The sequence below is a fragment of the Glandiceps talaboti genome, chromosome 12 (genome assembly GCF_964340395.1).
Source record: "Glandiceps talaboti chromosome 12, keGlaTala1.1, whole genome shotgun sequence".
Taxonomy (NCBI): Eukaryota; Metazoa; Hemichordata; class Enteropneusta; family Spengelidae; genus Glandiceps; species Glandiceps talaboti.
The window spans coordinates 10,928,410-10,946,974 of NC_135560.1; the positions used below are offsets into that span (position 1 = coordinate 10,928,410).

Here is an 18,565-nt window from a genome sequence, read left to right on the forward strand (position 1 = left end):
TAATAGTCTCTGTAAACAAACAACATAAAAAAAGCCCATGAGCACAGTTGGTGCAGTACTTTTAGCAATGAACAAGCTTTTTTAGGCACACAAACAGTATGCAAAATTCTAATATCAATATCACCACGGAAATATTTTTTACAAAAATTATTGAAGTGTATTTTACCATGGTTTAGTCATGGACGTATACCTCTATTGTTCAGTTGCACAAGATATTTACATTGGATTGTTATTCAAGTTGCTGGACATTTATCCCACTACATGTTATACAGATATCGCTGTCCATGTTTTCTAACTTGTAACAAAAGTACACTAAACACCCAAAGATGTACAATTTCTACAAATACATCCACGCTACTGAGTTGCAATCTCAGATTTCTGATCATGATGCCAGGATCAGGGATCTCATGCACTAAACTTCTGTCTGAAGCCTAGTAGAAAGCTATATAATCTCAATAAAGTATTCTCGACGGTGTTATTTATAAACGAATACCTTCTTTTTCTCCTTTTACTTCGAGTATGCCTCCATGCTTCCTCCATCGATGTCGTCGATCATGCTTGTTGTATGACCCCCGACCTGGGATGACCGATTCGTCAGCATGATCAGTCAGCCATGTCAGCTGATCGAATTTGGAGGGAGCCCTCAATCGACTCATGTTCAAACGCTGCGGGAATCTCAGACGCCGCGGATTCCATGGATCCACTCCTTTCTTCTCATGTAATGAATATGTAAAACTTGGAAATTATGTGACGTCGATCTGTGTATAAACATTTTGAATGGACTTCCGGTAGAGTAGCTCGCATACGCGTAGACACACAGATCGTAGAAGGGTGGACTCAACTAGCGTGCCCAACTTAACCCAACGTTAAAAACAGTTTCATCGTTGGATTCGTAAGTATCGCATACACATGTTCGTCTAACTTGTTTCCATTCAAAGTCACTGATCTTTTCATTAAATTGATAAACCCGAAACTACAAAAAAGATTTGGTGAACACATTTTGTTGTGTAACTTAGCGATTTCTTCGCCGGTAAGACCATTCGGAAGAGGTAATATTTGTAAACGTTTTACTCCCAAGGGTGGTGTTACTGTGCGTGATTGTGTATTGCATGCACCCATGGGGTGGGGACACGATTAAGTTTAGCTCTGGGCAGGAGTTCGATCGACGCGTCTGCGTCTGGATGGGAGAAGACGTGTCAAAACCCCGCAGCGTACACACCCAGAGCAAGTAACCAGTTACACCCATACGTACACAAATATTGCCATGTGTCATCATGGAGGCTCCCCTACAATACAATAGGCTACATGGGTCATGTTCCAGACACTCCGCCTACAAGTACAACTACATCCCGTCTACACGTTTGTTTCCCAATGACAATGTACTCCCTCACCTAGCCTAGCATATGTCTACGTCGATGAGAATGGGTCTTGCTTACACTGTTACATAGACACTGTGTATATAACTTTGTAAATCGACACCGTGGCATTGCACACCAGTAGTCCTGCTCGCAAACGGACCGGACGGAATGGCAATATCCCTTTCCTTCCCTAGGGACAGACGCGAGTTCCATACTGTCTACAAGCTGGATAATACACTGGTCTGACAAATGTGTAATTCAAAACTTTGAATAGGAAAACTACTTATTCGAGACCTTGGGGGCATAATATCCACTCTATATCTATAGTATACATCTAGTTTATCTGATTATATAGGTGTGAATCAATACACTAACTCTCAAAAAGTTGAACTCTGGTGTACATAATTGAATGTCAATTGTTTTTCGAAATATGTGGGTTTTTTTTTTAAATTGTTAATTTCCATTGTACTTTGTGACATAATGAACTTAATTATCATATCTGATATAATTTCCTGATGAGAACATATTACAACAAGTAAATTGCAAATTCAATTGGAACAGGAAAATTGTTGATTGGCTGCCAACTGTATGGCTTGGAATCCCCAATTATATAATTATATGTAAATATATGTAAATAAGTATACTTCATTTCTGTAGAACAAAACCATATAGATGTGTCTACAAATTGAGTTGACCACGTAGACATGTATGTATAGTGTTGTACAACTGTACATGTTGACAGTTTGTCCATGAACATGATGAGGTCACGTTCTCAGTTTTCGGCTAAGGTTTGGGAATTTCCTCAGGATATATTTGACTCACTGTCCAAAACACGAGAGATTTGTCTTGGTTACTATCTCAACAAGAAACCACAGAGTCAAGGTTGTTGCCCAAGGTTTTAAAGCACAGAAGTCTGTTTTGAATTTGAATTACCACCAACAGTTCTACTACAAATAGTTTAAACTTGTAAGTTAGTGGATTGTCGTGTCCTTGTACATCTACATGTACCCTCCCAATTTTAAGGCATATGTGGGGGCCATGATAACACCTTACAAATGTAGGTATACCTATTCACTTAGATTCAGCAGAACTGAGCTGTTGATGGTAACGTCCACTCATTTCAGTACAGATTTATGTGCATCCGAGGACACAAGCCTTGGTTTGATGTAGAGAGCATATTGAGGTAGTAATACCACAGACAAGGAAAAAATGTATTCCTTGTCTGTGGTAACACCAAGACAAGTCTCTGAGATATGAGTATTCTTCCATTTCATAGAGTAAGTACTAAGAAAATCACTCCTGCTATATCACCTAGTTACTTTATTTGAAAATGTTTGTATGTATATATTTTGATTTGTTTCAGTGTTTGCGTATTGAGACCAATTTGAAGATGACGATACATAGGATATGTTGTATTGGAGCTGGGTATGTAGGAGGACCAACGTGTAGTGTTATAGCATTAAATTGTCCTCAAATTCAAGTTACAGTGGTAGATCTAAGTGAAAGTCGGATAGCTGCATGGAATTCGGACCATATACCAATCTATGAGGTAAATCAACTCTCTGTTCTTTGAGTACATGTACCCTTTGCTTTGCACTAGTAAGAGAACTCAAACATATTTTCAGTTAAAATCATCAAAAAAAAAATCAGGGTTCACAGTATATTGTCAACTCTATAGTAAAATAAAAGATTGGTCGATTTCCTTGAAAACAAGATGGTGAACTCCCATAGTTCTTTTACTGTTTCAAAAGGATCAGGAACAAGCCTTCACCTGTCAAAGTTTGCAGACATTTTAAGAACTTTGATATCTATTTCATTGTGGTATCATTTTGGGTATGCTGATATTTGAGAGCTTGGGAGTTACATGTACAAGTGTATATACAGACAGGCTCATTTTATGCATTCTAAATACAGAAAGTAAAGACCACATAATGTTTCAATGGAAAAAGAAAAGAAAATAGACTTGCAATTCTGTAAATGATCATATTTATCACCTTTGCCTCTGTCTGTATGTGATTCTCATACTTGTATCAATCTTGTCTGTGGAGCCATTACAATTGAATGGGACTGACGCTTTTAGTCTTTTGTTCCGGACTAAGTTTTCTGCAGCTCTACCAAAAAAAACTGTATGAAATGTGCCTTAGAACCAACATTAGCTGTAGGATTTCAAGAAATGTCAATAAATTTGTTACTCTAAAGTTGTATGTATTGAATTCCTTTTATGAAAGGCACCAATGCATCAATTAAATTATTTTCCATTCATATGCAGGTAGGTTTGTTGGTAGATTTAGAAAAAGCAAACACATTTCGTTTTTGCTCAAAATTTCAGTACAAGACTGTATTTCACAGTGACACTGTTGTAAATGGAAAGACCCTTCAAATATCTATTTTAAGACAATCAAAATTTGGATTTTTAAATTTATTTGTCACCAGTGAACAATGTAGTAGATTTAGATACAAACAGATAATGAATCAACAGAGAAATGAATTTTACATGACATGCTAACATTGTTGGTTTTTTTCTGTTTGTTTTTTTGCCCTGTCTGTCTGTTTGCCTGGCAGGTTTGTGGAATTTAATGGACGGCAAATAAAGTATTTAATTGATGGAATTTTATGTTTTTTCTTTGAATCCTGTTGAAATCCTGTGTTTTCTTTTCTTACTTCTGCAGCCTGGTTTACAAGATGTGGTATTTAAGTGTCGACATAAAAATTTACATTTTTCTACTGATGTGGAATCTGCTATTCAACAGGCTGATCTCATTTTTATCTCCGTCAACACTCCAACTAAAACCTTTGGCTTGGGCAAGGTAAAGTCAATATAATCATTCTTTGTTGAGTGAAATGTAGCTGGTAGTTTGACAAATATGAACAGAGAATGTTGGTAATAAGTGTCGTCATTTTACAATGTTATATACATGAACTTAAATGTACATGTATACTTAAATAATGATGCAAAAAAATGGGGGGTGGTAGCACATGTCACATACCTACATGAATTACCAGTATTTATATTGTTTAAAAAAATATATACTGCACAGCTGGAAATAACAAATTTTTGAAAAATATGAGCTGATATGAAAGGGTTGCTCATATACATAATGTATTACTAGTGCTTGTATAGTATGTGTTTTGTAGTTTGTCTGCAATGAAAACCATATTGTTCTAATAACGTAGAATAAAAATGTCACACCTTGCTGACCACCATATGTCTACTAGCAATATGGTGGTCAGAAAGGTGTGGCATTTATAGACAATACATTGCAACATAAAAGAGCAACAAAATGTATTTCTGGAGAAAAATGTCGTCCTGTTGACATTATTAGTGGAGGTGGTAGGGAAACTCTTTATGGACACTAAGTGAATTTTAATTGTAATTTGATACAGTGTAGTAAGATGTGAGTTTAGGAGACTGATTGGTGTTCTGAAATTAAATTACGAACAAACAGATTCAGATGAAAATTATGTGTTTATTTAGTTGCTACTGAAATGTGTGGATGAGGCCATGAAAAATATGGTTTAGCACTCTTTAACACTAATATTTGAAAACAGGCCTTGGGGTGGAGTGACATTGCAATGTTGATGGTACTTGTATTGTTGGAATAGTAGAGATGAGGAGCTTGGTGACTTATTTGAAATTAGGCTAGTACATGTACAGATACTGGTAGTTGAATATTCTGAGAGGGAATAAGGTTTAGTGACACTGGTATTTGGATGGTTTAAAGGGGGATATGCCACTTCAGGAAATAGAGACATTTCATATTTAACATGGGTTCTGGAGAGTCATTTCATGATTGTACATCACCTACAATTATTTGCGATTTCAGAGAAACATCAAATTGATCTTGTGCATTTATGAAAATTTGGATGTAGACAGTGATGTAGTCATGACTACAGTACTAAACAGGCAGTTGTGGTGGGTAGGGTGGGTGAAACTTCTATTTGAACAGAGGGGGTGGGGTATGATGTGAGTTGAATGTGGGCAGTACTGATGAATATATGAATTAATAGAAGGGATGTAGAGAATGGGGGAGATTGGATGAATTGATAAGAATTTGGGTGGTTCTGCTGTATGAACAGAAGGGATAGTGTGGTATTGACACAGGCAAATGGTTTCTATCATTATTTAAAATGTACATTTTGTAACTTGTACCAGTAATTTTGACAAATATTCATGATTTAATCGCAAAGTAAATCAATGTGATAGAACTTAATCGTGTGAATTTTGCATTGTAATAGTTATTAATAGAGAGAGCAGGTATATGGTCAAATCACTATCAAAATTTGTTGGTGTCAGTTACAGATGACAGGAAATCTGTCCTGGGTTGATTGAGTAGAAGGAAGCAGATGACTGATACAACCACAGACATCAGACCATCAATGGACAGAACCTGTTACAACCAGGGAAAGTAAACAGATGAATTGGATTATTAACATTTGGCACAGCATGTTGGAACAGCAGAGACTTGTATTACAAACCATGGTTTGATAAGAACAATTTTATGGCCTCTTTACTGTGTACATGAATTGCCAGGGGAACTTCAAATTTGTGTGTGAACGTGAACTATTATGTAAAGAGGCCATACAACTGTTCTTATCAAATGATGGAATGTAATATAAGTCTCTGCTGTTCCAACATGCTGTGCCAAGAGTTATTGATCCAATTTAATTTCTTTATTTTCCCTTGTTGTAACAAATTCCATTCCTCAACAGTCTGATGTCAGTGGTTGTAATATAGTGAAACTATTCAGTTAACAGGATAGACATTTTTAATAGAGATGCAACAGGTTATGTGTTATGTGTATTAACTATTATGAGTGCTTGACTGAAGGATTACAATACGATGACATAGTGTCTATACATGTATAATATAATGACAGCTACAGCTGTGTAATATTAATACTATTGATATCATTTATTCAACCCTAATAGGATAACACATACTTATATCCTACATGCACACAGAGTTACTGATGTATAGATTATATATAGAGGCACAGGGGTCAGGAGGGATAAAAAGCTTCTTTTTTTTACACGATTTTCTGGATTTCTTTCTGTGGAAATTGTGGACGTGTTCCAAGGGCAAAATAAATGATACCACCACCAGCACTTGTTTCCTCTACTTATCAGTAGATGTCACTTAATTTTTAAATGAAAACATCAACCTGCCATGCAAAAACATTGATGTGCGAAACAGAAAAGTTGGAGTCAGTATATCAAAAAGATAAAAGCACGCACAGTGTCTGACGCTAGAATTTCGGTGCGTAGGGGTTACCAGACTAGAACATCAACAAGGGAGAAACAATTGGAAACATGGCTTCCCTTGAAAACATTGATTTGGAACTTCTAAACTACGTCGAGGCTCTAAAAAAGGCTGGTTACACGAGTATGCGAGCTACTTCATGATTAACGTCTGAAGACATCCAAGACTTTGTACTTAAAATCCCCCCGGGTTATAAACGACTACTTCTACGTGAGTCATCAAAGTTGCATACCCCCATAAAGCAGGATGCAATCAAGTCATCAAGTGAGTCTGACAATTGAGCAGTAAGTAATGCTATGAAGGTGAACTCTTCTAATAATGTTGAGCAACTGCATGTTAGAGCGAATTCCCATTTTGTCAATCAACCCACCATGACCAAAACAACAATAACAGTTTCCACCAAGAGGAAGTGGTCATGTTCGCTGACAAACGAAGATACTATAGCTTTGTCACATGAGGGTAAACAACAGTGCAGTGATTTCGGGGTTCATTGCAAAAATCTGTCCAGTCACTCAGAAGTGGTATGCAAAAATCCGTTCAGTCACAGAGTGATACGTACATGACCGCAGTTGAAAAAATGAAATTTGATATGGATATGAAAATTGGAAATATTCCCAAGAATTTGAAAAAGGTTAGAAAAAGACTTATGTTGTATGCAGGAATCCTTTCGGCTAATACAACAACCACGAAACACAGCCCGTCATGCAGTAATTGTCACCAAAAATTAAGCCATAATGTGTTGAACTGCAAAATTCTGAAGTGTGAACGTGCGTTGTTCTGCAAAGACATCAGTTAATTAGTGCACAACTAATCATAGAACAAACTTGCAGACTATTTGCCAACTGAACACATTTCCCTTCCAGCGTAAACATTCACTGATCTGACAAATAGTAGGAGGAAAGGGAGGCACATGTTTCAAATTTGCTACGAAATCTACCTTCAAACTCTATTCCTATTAGTACCTTAGTCCATAGAGAAAATCGGATGTAGAGTCTGAGAAAACAAGAAAATAAATATGAGAAATTTGGGAATCATGAAAAACAAGCTGTTTATCCCTCCTGGTCCCTGTGATAGGGGTAATAATTGTTGATGCCTGGAACTCTCTGGAGAACAGGTGCATTTAAAGTAAACATGATTGTTACTATATAGATATATCAGCTATAAAAAAGAACATATGATATTTCATACAATTTCACTCAATGTTATTCTATCATCTTTAGATTCATAATATTAGTATTTTTATATCACAGCAATATTATGATAACATAGTATATTATAGTTGTATAGTCTAAATGTACAATGAGTAACACTGAAGTAGAACACTGTCTCTGTGTGCTACACTTGTTTGTAGCATTCATATCATGTGTAAAAGTTTACTCTTTCAGTTGATTCATTTACAAACCTAGCATGTGGCCTTTCTAATGTTGTCAATTAGCAAATGAAACAGTCTACTTCTACACTTAGTCTTAATATGGATGTTATAAACAATTGTGGTACAACAGAAAACACTTTACTTTGGTCTTATGGGTTGAATATATTTACTGGTGTTATGGGTTGTAGAATTACTGAAAATGGTAAAATAAGCTAAGCTGTAAACAACTCACAAACTCAAGAATGTTTATTACCCTAGGGACTTTTTTTTAATGTAACAACACAAGTATTACCCCAGGGCTATTAAATAATAACTATCCCCCCCTCCCCTGAGACTGCAAATAGTGAACAACAGTATAGGGGCAGAAATCTGGTAAGGTTTTCATTTATTTTGACCAAAATGTGGGTTGGGCACCCCATTAAAATACCTTCAGAACTCAAGTAGAATTTTACCTACTTTAATACCACCTTAACAAAAACACTGCTGAGAACTTCAAAAGTGTTCCATATAGACAGAGAACATGATTGTGATTCAAGATTTTTTTTGGTCACTCTTCAGGGTCATGCAGTTGAGTAAAAATAGATAGAATCTACTCCAAACACTTGCACGATTCTAAACTTTTTAACTGCTTTTTTTTTAGGGCCGAGCAGCTGATTTAAAGTACATTGAAGCTGCAGCTAGAAGAATAGCAGAAGTGGTTGATAATGGAAGTAAGATTGTCGTAGAAAAAAGTACTGTACCGGTCAGAGCTGCTGAAAGTATACAAAGGATACTGAAGGCTAACAAAAAACAAGGGATCAAATTTCAGGTATGAAAATAACCCGTCTGCAGTCAAAAGATACCATGACCTTTTAAGATTAAAACAATACTCTGAAATATTTGTGGAAAATATAGTCATGCCATAGTTTGATGCGTTTATTGTTTAGGAAAATTGTACTGTACTGTAACTAGAAGTATTTTCATTTCTTTCATATTTGGATTTCGTTCATGTTTTGGACTTATTTACGAACCAAATAAGTGTGACCGGTTAGTGATCATGTCCAGTATCCCACAAATGTACTCTTTGTTGATAAACTAGCCGTTCGTCAGTATCTTTTTTGTGACTGTTTCCAGTCGGACATCAACATAATGTACATATAAGTACCATCACTTACCAGTAGATAGGGAATTTAGAAGGGTCACATTTTTGAACTGACAAAAATTAACAAGAACTTCTAGCAAAAATTTACAGCTTTAAATCATGATAATTAAAAGACTAAAACCATCGATAAAAGCATAAAAGTATAAATTATGTAAATCATAAAAATAAACCACAAAAATAAAAGTGAAAAATTTAGCTATTTTTCAAAACATTTCTGATTGACAGTTTTGTAAAATTCCCCAAATATAATCATATAATGTATTTTCATGTTCTTGACATCAAAATAGTCGCATAATAAACTAGTATATTGTTTTGCAGGTCCTTTCAAATCCAGAATTTTTGGCAGAAGGCTCGGCAATACAAGATTTACAAAATCCAGACCGTGTGTTGATAGGTGGTGAACAGACGGATGATGGATTCACAGCTATTGATGCTCTAGCCAGTATTTATGAACACTGGATTCCAAAAAATAAAATCATCAAAACAAATACTTGGTCTTCAGAGCTGTCTAAACTGGTAAGAATATTTCATTGTGCTCAGTTCTCATCAGCCTTTGAGATGTGTGGGTCAGTCTGAATAGTCTTAAGCATGAATATTCATGAAGTTCATAGATGACCACTATGGGGATTTACAAACCTGCCATCTTGAATGATGTATTGTGGGAAATGTATTTACATATGACCTCAAATAATCTAGTCTTGGTTACCCTGACCCTTGTAAGAGTACTGTCATTCTGCTTACCAGATGAAATTGTGTAATGTTTTAAAAGTTGTAATCCCGGTGTTAGCTACATGTGCAGAGGGAACAGAATTAGGTCCATTTTACTTGTGAGTAAACACCTACGTACATAGAGCAGCGATCACTATAATCCATGCTGAAATCATTCTTAGTTATCTGCATAAGAGTCTTTTTGACAGCTGTTGATTCTGTGAGTCCATGTAGCTTTGTAGAATGGTGCACACATGTGGATTAACTGATTTGGGAATCTGTTAGACTACAAATTATGCAAGTCAAATTATATAATGACTCGAAAAATGTGGCAAAAACTTTGTCTGAGGAAATCAAAATTAAGCATATTTGATATTAAACATCCTCCAAATGGCAAAAGATGGTAAAAATTTATTAGTCCCCAACAGGCACCGCCCAGAAGGGACTTATATATTGGGTTCCGTGCATCCGTCCTTCCATGCGTATGATTTGCGTATGTAAGATGCTAATTTTTTAATACCGTATTTGTATTTTGCAGGCAGCCAATGCGTTCTTAGCTCAGCGTATCTCTAGTATCAATGCAATGAGTGCAGTGTGTGAAGCCACAGGTGCTGATGTTAGTGAGGTGGCACATGCTATTGGTACAGATAACAGACTGGGTCCAAGATTCCTTCAAGCCAGTCTAGGTCAGCTGTACTTTTAGTAATACTGATTAGTAGACAAAACTCTATTTGAAGATAATTTTTTCTGGGACCATTGTCCGATTCAAGACATGTAGGTCTTTTCTGGGATCATATGTCAGTTCAAGACACTTACAGGTCTTTTCTTAAACTATGCTCCACTTCAAGACACTCGAGTGAGAGTCTTCCATGGGACCATAGTCCAATTCAAGAACACAATTTCCACACACTTGTGTCTTTTCATGGTTGCCAGAGAGTTTGGCCACCAACCTACCATCCATATTAAACAGTGTCACATTATCAAGACCTAATTCATCATATTTCACAACTTGACAACATTCATCAAGTAGAGAATTTAGTATCTTTTGTAATTTCTTCCTTGAGCTACAGCATGTTATTTCACCTTTGACCCACATTTACATAAATGTAATTAATAATCTACAGTATGACTTTGTTTATTGCCTGCTACCTTCAATATGGTAGTGTTACAGCCAATATAACAAAGTAATTATTGACACAGGTTCTAATAAGTAGATGCCATATTTATGCAAATCATTACAAAATGTGAAATAAATTCACTGTTCCATTTGTTTATGTTGTCACAGGATTTGGAGGTAGCTGTTTTCAGAAAGATGTCCTCAATTTGGTTTACTTATGTGAAGCACTCAATTTACCAGAAGTGGCAATGTATTGGCAGCAGGTTGGTATTAAGGGGAATACTCTACCAGAAAATAAAGACGTTTTCATAAAATTGGATTCTGGAGAGTCCTTTACATTACACCAATTGCCTAAAACATCTTCCTCATCCATTGTTCAGTGTACACCCTTGTCATGGGCATGTTATGTATTCTCATGGGAGTCAACAGACATGCAATAGCAGAACATCAATATTTATGATTGTTTTATTTTAAGGTTATGAGAGAGAGAGAGAGAGAGAGAGAGAGAGAGAGAGAGAGAGAGAGACAGACAGACAGACAGACAGACAGACAGACAGACAGACAGACAAAGAGGAAGAGAGAGAGGTGTTTCTTTGTTTCTAGTGTGGCCATATATTCTGAGCATGTAATGTATAATTATCAATGCTGTTTGTGTTAAAAACAGGTGATTGATATGAATGATTTCCAGAGAAGAAGGTTTGCAACAAGGATTATCAGTTGTCTATTCAACACAGTGACAGACAAAAGAATTGGTATTCTCGGATTTTCATTCAAGAAAAATACAGCCGACACCAGGTAATACTCGACCATATCTCACTAGTATTATAGTTCATTTTTAAAGATGATAAAAAAGCAGCCGCAGCATTCAATGTTACAAATACATTGGACTGGTATTTCCAGACCAGGCAGCAACTAATATGTGCACATGTGCACCCTCCTGTCTATGCTGCTATTATCTCTAAGATGCTTTTAGCTCCAGTCGGCAAAACCAAAACGGGGTTCTCCTTCCATTTTGTTCAACCATCTGTTTGCATCTGTATTTCTAACATGCACAGTCAATTTCATACAAACTTGACACAAAAGGTAGCATTCCATACTGAGCATATACACTTACTTCAATTTTGCAATCTGTACAAATCTGAGCAACTAGCCTAATTAATGTTTTAAAGCAATAATTCAGAGTATATTCATAATAATTTTTTCGATGGCTGTGATTTGACATTAAGTGTAGAAATAGTGAATGAATTGGATAGGCTGAAACTTGTGGTCGAGGAAAGGGATCATAGCTTGACTGGGTAGAAGAGAACAAAGCATCATGGGAGCAAAGGTCATGACCTTAAACAAAGATTACATAACAATGGCCACTAGAGGGCCCACTACTTGCTGAAACTACTAGCAAGCAACTAACCAAATTTCTACTGTACTAAATTTTACACAAGTTAATTTCTTTGATGTCATATCAGTGTGGACTATGTCAGTGCATAGGTAAGTAGATACTATGACGTTGATAGTTACAGCTTGCTAAATTCAGCATCTAACAATATATTCATCTTGTAATTTTTTTATTTTATAGAGAGTCTTCCAGTATCTATGTTAGTAAATATTTGATGGATGAAGGTGCACAGCTTGTTATATATGACCCACAAGTCAGTCGTGAGCAGATAATCAGTGATCTCACACATCCCACAATATCAGAAGATCCTGAACGAGGTAAATTAATATGGAGTTGTACAAACTGAGTTTATAGTATAACAGAACTCACACTACACAACAGATTATGTAGCATACCGCAAAGTTTTGCAAAGAATTTGGTATCCTGTGACTTTAAAAATACAGCTGCATCTTGTGCAGGTAGTAGACTTGTTCATGTTAAAAAACTTTGAGAATTTTTCAAAACTCCAAAATTTGCGAAGTATTTGTTCAGAAAATGCTTCTATCATTTCATCACTGATTTTGGTGTTGTTTAACTTTTTATTGTGTGTATCTGTAGTTGAACGTCTTGTAACCATTGCCAGTGATCCATATGAAGCCCTCTATGCTGCACATGCATTGGTGATATGCACAGAATGGGAGGAATTCAAGGTGAGTTTTTAACTTGCAGTTTGTCCCATCTACAACACTCTTTTAGCTTTTCACATTTATGTAGTAATACAAATAATAGTCAGCATAGCCTGTATTGTAACATCCCTAATCCAAATTGTAGTTGTGTTCTTCAGTTTCTTTTGGTTAAAAAACAGGCTTAGGTACACACTCCACATATACATTGTAATATTCATAGACCACGGTATGAACTACAGGGTCTGTGAATTGCAAATCTGAGTGTTTTATTTTCAAGAAATCATACACCGGGATCAAACTCGCTACCCTATGGAGACCTGTTAGGGGCATGTTACATAGTTGTGGGTGGAATAGCAGAGTGTACATGCAATACATGACTGTCTATAATGGTACATCATGAATAAATTGTGACATCACAAGAAATTGGTCATTGATGGAGTCAACTTTGATCTCTGTACAGTGATTGGCCATAGAATGAATTCAACTTTGACCTCTCTCTATGCAAATTAGGTTGTATTAGATCTGTCATTGTAAATACAGTAACACATGTTGTTTATGTTTGATTTATCAGGGCTATGACTACAGGAGAATCTATGACAACATGCTGAAACCAGCCTTTGCTTTTGATGGCAGAGGAATCCTGGATGCAGAACAACTGGTACAGATTGGGTTCAATGTACAAGTTATAGGAAGGACTATCGCAGGCAATAATAAAGTACCTATATCTCCACCTCCAGACAAGTAATGGACAGTGCCTACAGGAAATGAATGCTAAACCTGAAGAACACTGGATACACCTTTCCACATAACAAGAAATTCAATTAAAAGGCTATAATAAGGATGTCAGCATAATAACATCCCTAACCCGAATGTCGGTCGTCTTCTTCAGTTTGTTTGGGTTACAAAAGAGGCTGACGTACACAACAACACATACATTGTATCCAGTGCCCTTCAGTTTTGCCATGGTCGATACTCTTAACATCTCTCACCCAAAATGTCACTTGTCTCCTGCCTTTTGTTTGTGACATTCAGTGGGCTATTGTTCTTCAGCCATGTAAAAAAACAAGTGTGTCTTACTTAGACCTGCACTAGCTGCAACTGGGACACTTTTTTTTTCCATCAAGTATCCAAAAACATATACACTAAAAAGTAGTCAATAACTTAAAAAAAGACATTGTATCAGTTAATTAGTGGTCAATATTATCCGTAGGTGGTGTAGTGGCAAGTTTAAATCTTGAACAAAAGCTCGGTTTTGAATCTGTTGCCATGTTAAAACTGTACTGGTTGTAACTGTAGTATCATTTTTTGATCAGACAACCACAATACAATTCATTGAAAATTGTCAAAATACCAATGATTAGATATTGTACATGTTAATCAGTGGTAGATATTAACCATAAATAGTACAGAAACAGGTCAAAATCATGATTGCCATTGAGGTCGCTGATTTTTGGGTGCGAACCTGAAAATCAATTTGATCTGATTAATCATGTATACAGCTACAAAAATACATTTATGCACAGGTGATACGATACTGCCCAGGGTATGCAATATTAAGAGTAAGTTACTGTACCTAACAAAAATTTTTTTTTTTTTAAAAAGCATTCCGGTTGCAGCCAGTGCAGCTTTAAAATACTACCATTAAAATACACGACCTTGAGAACTACGAATACAACCGTGAGAGACTATGAACGTTGGTAATTCTTACCTCACCTTCCTCAGTGTAAACACCAGGTGTAGTTTCCAGTCAGAGACAATGATACAAATTCCACATTTCTTGAATATGTCATCAAAATTTGGTGTCAGTGTTATCACATATTATATTCTTTAATCTTTGCTCAAAACTGGTTGGAACTGCTATCAAATTTTACATTTATTGGTAGAATATACTCACATACTATTGGAAAATAACTTAATGCTTTTATCCTGTATTTAGGGAGGAGGAGGAGGAGATGGGGGGGGGGGTTAAACATAATGTTTTGACTTTATTATAAATAAAGTACTTAAAAAAAGTAATATACATTTTTAACATTTTATCAAATCTTCCAAAATTATATTATTATTTGTCAAATTTTATTATCTATTCCACTTCCTTTGTCATCGTAATCTCAGGACATTACACTGATACCTGTCGTAGATGTGTACACATTTCATAATTTGATATAGATAGTAGAACCCCAGCCAATTTACATGTGGGTCAGAGATTTTATTCTTTTTATCATTTTAAATCATAACAGATTATTATTGTGTGCTTTTAATCCCAACGAATCCGAATTTGTGTAATATGCAAATTAGCTTGACCTTTGACACAACTGTACTGGCTATTTTAAGTAAACGACAACAGACAGATAGACAACATAGCTATTCCTTTGTCACAGGTATTTGACCGGGATAATATTCATTTGATGAAAAATACTTTTGGCATCATGTTTTTGAAATTTGCTAGTATCAGACACCCCAGTGTTGTATATGCACACTGTTACTTTTTAAAGGCCAGTGTTTCAATCCCAGGCTCTCATATTAGTGTTATCTTATCAGTGGAGCCACAACGATTACATAGGATCATTCTTTTGTTCTGGACCAACTTTTCCGATAAGTCTGCCAGACTTTCACACCTAAATATTTATCCAAATCTGACCTCGGCCAGTTAGTGTTTTCCAGAATTTCTCTTTAAGTGTTATCATTTATTGTTCTTGGTCAATTATTACAAACTCGTCACAGGAATGGATTCAGTTAACGTTCATTGTTACAAGCGATATTTTTAATAGGTATTACTGTATTTTTGTATTTATTTATTTATTGTGTAGTTATTGTACACGGCACCTCCCTTGTCTGAGATGAAATTGGTCTCCGTTTCAATGGTCACATTTCACCTTATGATGAATATGTAGAGTTCATGTTTTTTGTATTCCGGAGACAATAGCAACGAATCAAGAGTTGTACACTTTGAATTTATAATGCAGCAGTTAGTATAGTTTGTCATGTATAAGTACTTTGGTGTGGTCTTCATAGGATGGCTGGTTAGTCAGTCGGTCAACCTGGCAAACATTTCTTGCCACTTGGCCTGTGAATTCAGTAATTCAAAGTTAGTATTCATCATGGATACCATACATAGTCACATGATGTCTGTATTATGTTGATTAGGTCACATGATGTATATTATGTTAATTAATTAAGTCACATGATATCTACATTATATTGATAGTGTTAAGTTACCCAGATCAGATGACTTAGTTGGCTGTATACAGAAATGTACATATACCTTCAAATGTCAACAGGTGAAATTGATACATTTTGTACTGGTATTTAAATACTGAGTTTGCAGGTTGTGAGTGGAGAGAGTGCTTGCAATGAAGGCCTAGTTTATAAGTCAGTGAAGTACTTGAAGGCTGCTGCATTTAAATTAGTCTCGGTTACCCTGCACTTTGACCACTGATGACTCGCACCATTACAGAGGTCAAGGAACATGGCAGCTGTTGAGGTCTGTGACAGCCCCCCGATTGGATGAAAATAATTCTGAATTTTCATTTGTATATGTTTAACAAAATGATATAAACTTTTTGAAAATCATGTTTGGTAGAAGATTACCTGTAATACTCTTAGTAAGAGTTGCTACTGTGTGATTTCACTACACAGGTCATGTCGTGGATCAGCCTCTCTGCACAGTCATCTTGTTCCAATCCGTGGCGTTGTAATGCCACAGACACTCATGCTGGGGTTAGAGATTCTGGGTAACCGAGAGTACATTTACATACAATTTATTTGACTTCCAACTACAGCATTATTAAAGTAGAGAAGACCATATTTGACAAACACAAAGAGATAAGAAATGATGTGCTGCAGCCCTATCAGACTACATTTAAATTGGATATCGGCTGATATTATAATCAAGACAGTCTCTGTAATGGCAATTCACCAATTTCCTTTATATAGTGCGCTTGATTTCAAAAAAAAATTATGAGAGAATACTAATGTTGACAAGTAAGTGTAAACACATAGTGTAAACAATCATGTATTTCTGAAACCAAAACACTTCATGAGCAGTAGCATCTGCCGTTAAAGTTAGTGCCAAATACTAAAACACGAGATCAAATTAGACTTAATTTCAAAGTACTGTATGAGAATTCTTAGATGAAATACCATCTCTGCATTTGTCATCGTGTTGATTGTTGTAGGGTGTGTGCCTACCTTTGCTTCATCAGTATGAAACGCCAGGTTTTATTACACTTTCAACTCAAACTACCATTATTATACAACTACATTATCTCTAGGGGTATATTTTACATGTAAATCATAGTTAACCTTCCTTCCTTGCAATAACGTCGTCTAGATTTACTATCTAAAGTCTTTTTAACTAATCTTATTTTTGGTATTGTATTTTAATATTAGTGTAGGAATTATTACAATATTTGGATATATATATACGACTTGTTAATGTTGTATTTTAGTTGTTTGTGTAATGTTCTTGTGTATCTTTAATTGTCAATGTAAGTAGCTAGAAGTATTTTCAGGTGTTGCCATGTCAACCACTTCAAATTTCTTGTGTATAAAGGGATCTAATCTGTGAAGAAATGCGGATCTGATGTATGTAGTAACAGTTTATGGGATCTGATGCATGTAGTAACAGTTCATGGGATCTGATGCATGCAGTTAAAGTTTATGGGATCTGATGCATTGTATTGTTGGGAATGTACTGAAATGTGTAGTAATGTCTGACAGGATCTGATGAACAGATCTGACTGTTTAGAGTGTGTACTGACATGTGTAGAAACATGTGACAGGAATCTGAGGATCTGACATATATCTAACCATGTTTAGTGAGTGTGCTGAAATGTGTAGTGATTGACATAAAACGTATTCCAATGCATTATTCTTAATTTGTTACAGTTCAAACCAATCTGATTAACATATGTAGCAATATGGTGGCTAGCTCGATTGCTTTATTCACCTGTACTTCTGACACAACCAACAATAAACGAAGTAAATAAAAGCAACTTCACCATATTACTACATCATATTCTAATCAGATTGAGTTCAACCCACCAACTCTATATTAGATGTCTGAAGTGAGAGGACTTTTTTTTAATTCTTGATTTATTCCATGAAAACATTGACCAACTATTGTACTTATATTATATACATAATTGTGTCTCTATAACATATATTGATGAAAATAAATAAATATCCACTGACATGTATACATGAAAGAAATCATTTATTGTTATTTAGTGTGAACGTGTGTGAATGCTGATAAGTTATAAGGATGAGTAGGTGTGAGATGAATAATTATCTCGTTCTGAATGTTACGGTTTGTTTTATTTGAAGGTAATAAGCACTTAGGAATGAATATTTATGTTCTGCTATTACACACGTCTGCTGATTCACATGAGATGATGCCTATCTATGACAGGCACTTCCACTGAACAATGAATGAGGAACAAGTTTCAATGTATTTCTCACATGAAATGACTCATCAGAACCAAAGGTTTATGAAAATGCGGCTTTCTTAACTGCAGTGGTGTTCCTCTTTAAATAAGTTTTTATCACATCC

At 35.7% G+C, this 18,565-nt stretch overlaps 1 protein-coding gene across 1 annotated transcript; it reads left to right on the top strand.

Moving 5' to 3' along the window:
* Positions 1-765: 765 nt before the first annotated feature.
* LOC144443223 (UDP-glucose 6-dehydrogenase-like) lies at positions 766-18,202 on the top strand. The gene is made up of 11 exons (XM_078132638.1): positions 766-892; positions 2,722-2,907; positions 4,028-4,165; positions 8,631-8,798; positions 9,450-9,647; positions 10,378-10,525; positions 11,125-11,219; positions 11,621-11,751; positions 12,530-12,666; positions 12,947-13,038; positions 13,586-18,202. Exons 2-11 carry the CDS (start codon positions 2,749-2,751, stop codon positions 13,757-13,759), a joined length of 1,440 nt encoding a protein of 479 aa, XP_077988764.1. The 5' UTR covers positions 766-892; positions 2,722-2,748; the 3' UTR covers positions 13,760-18,202.
* Positions 18,203-18,565: the final 363 nt, after the last annotated feature.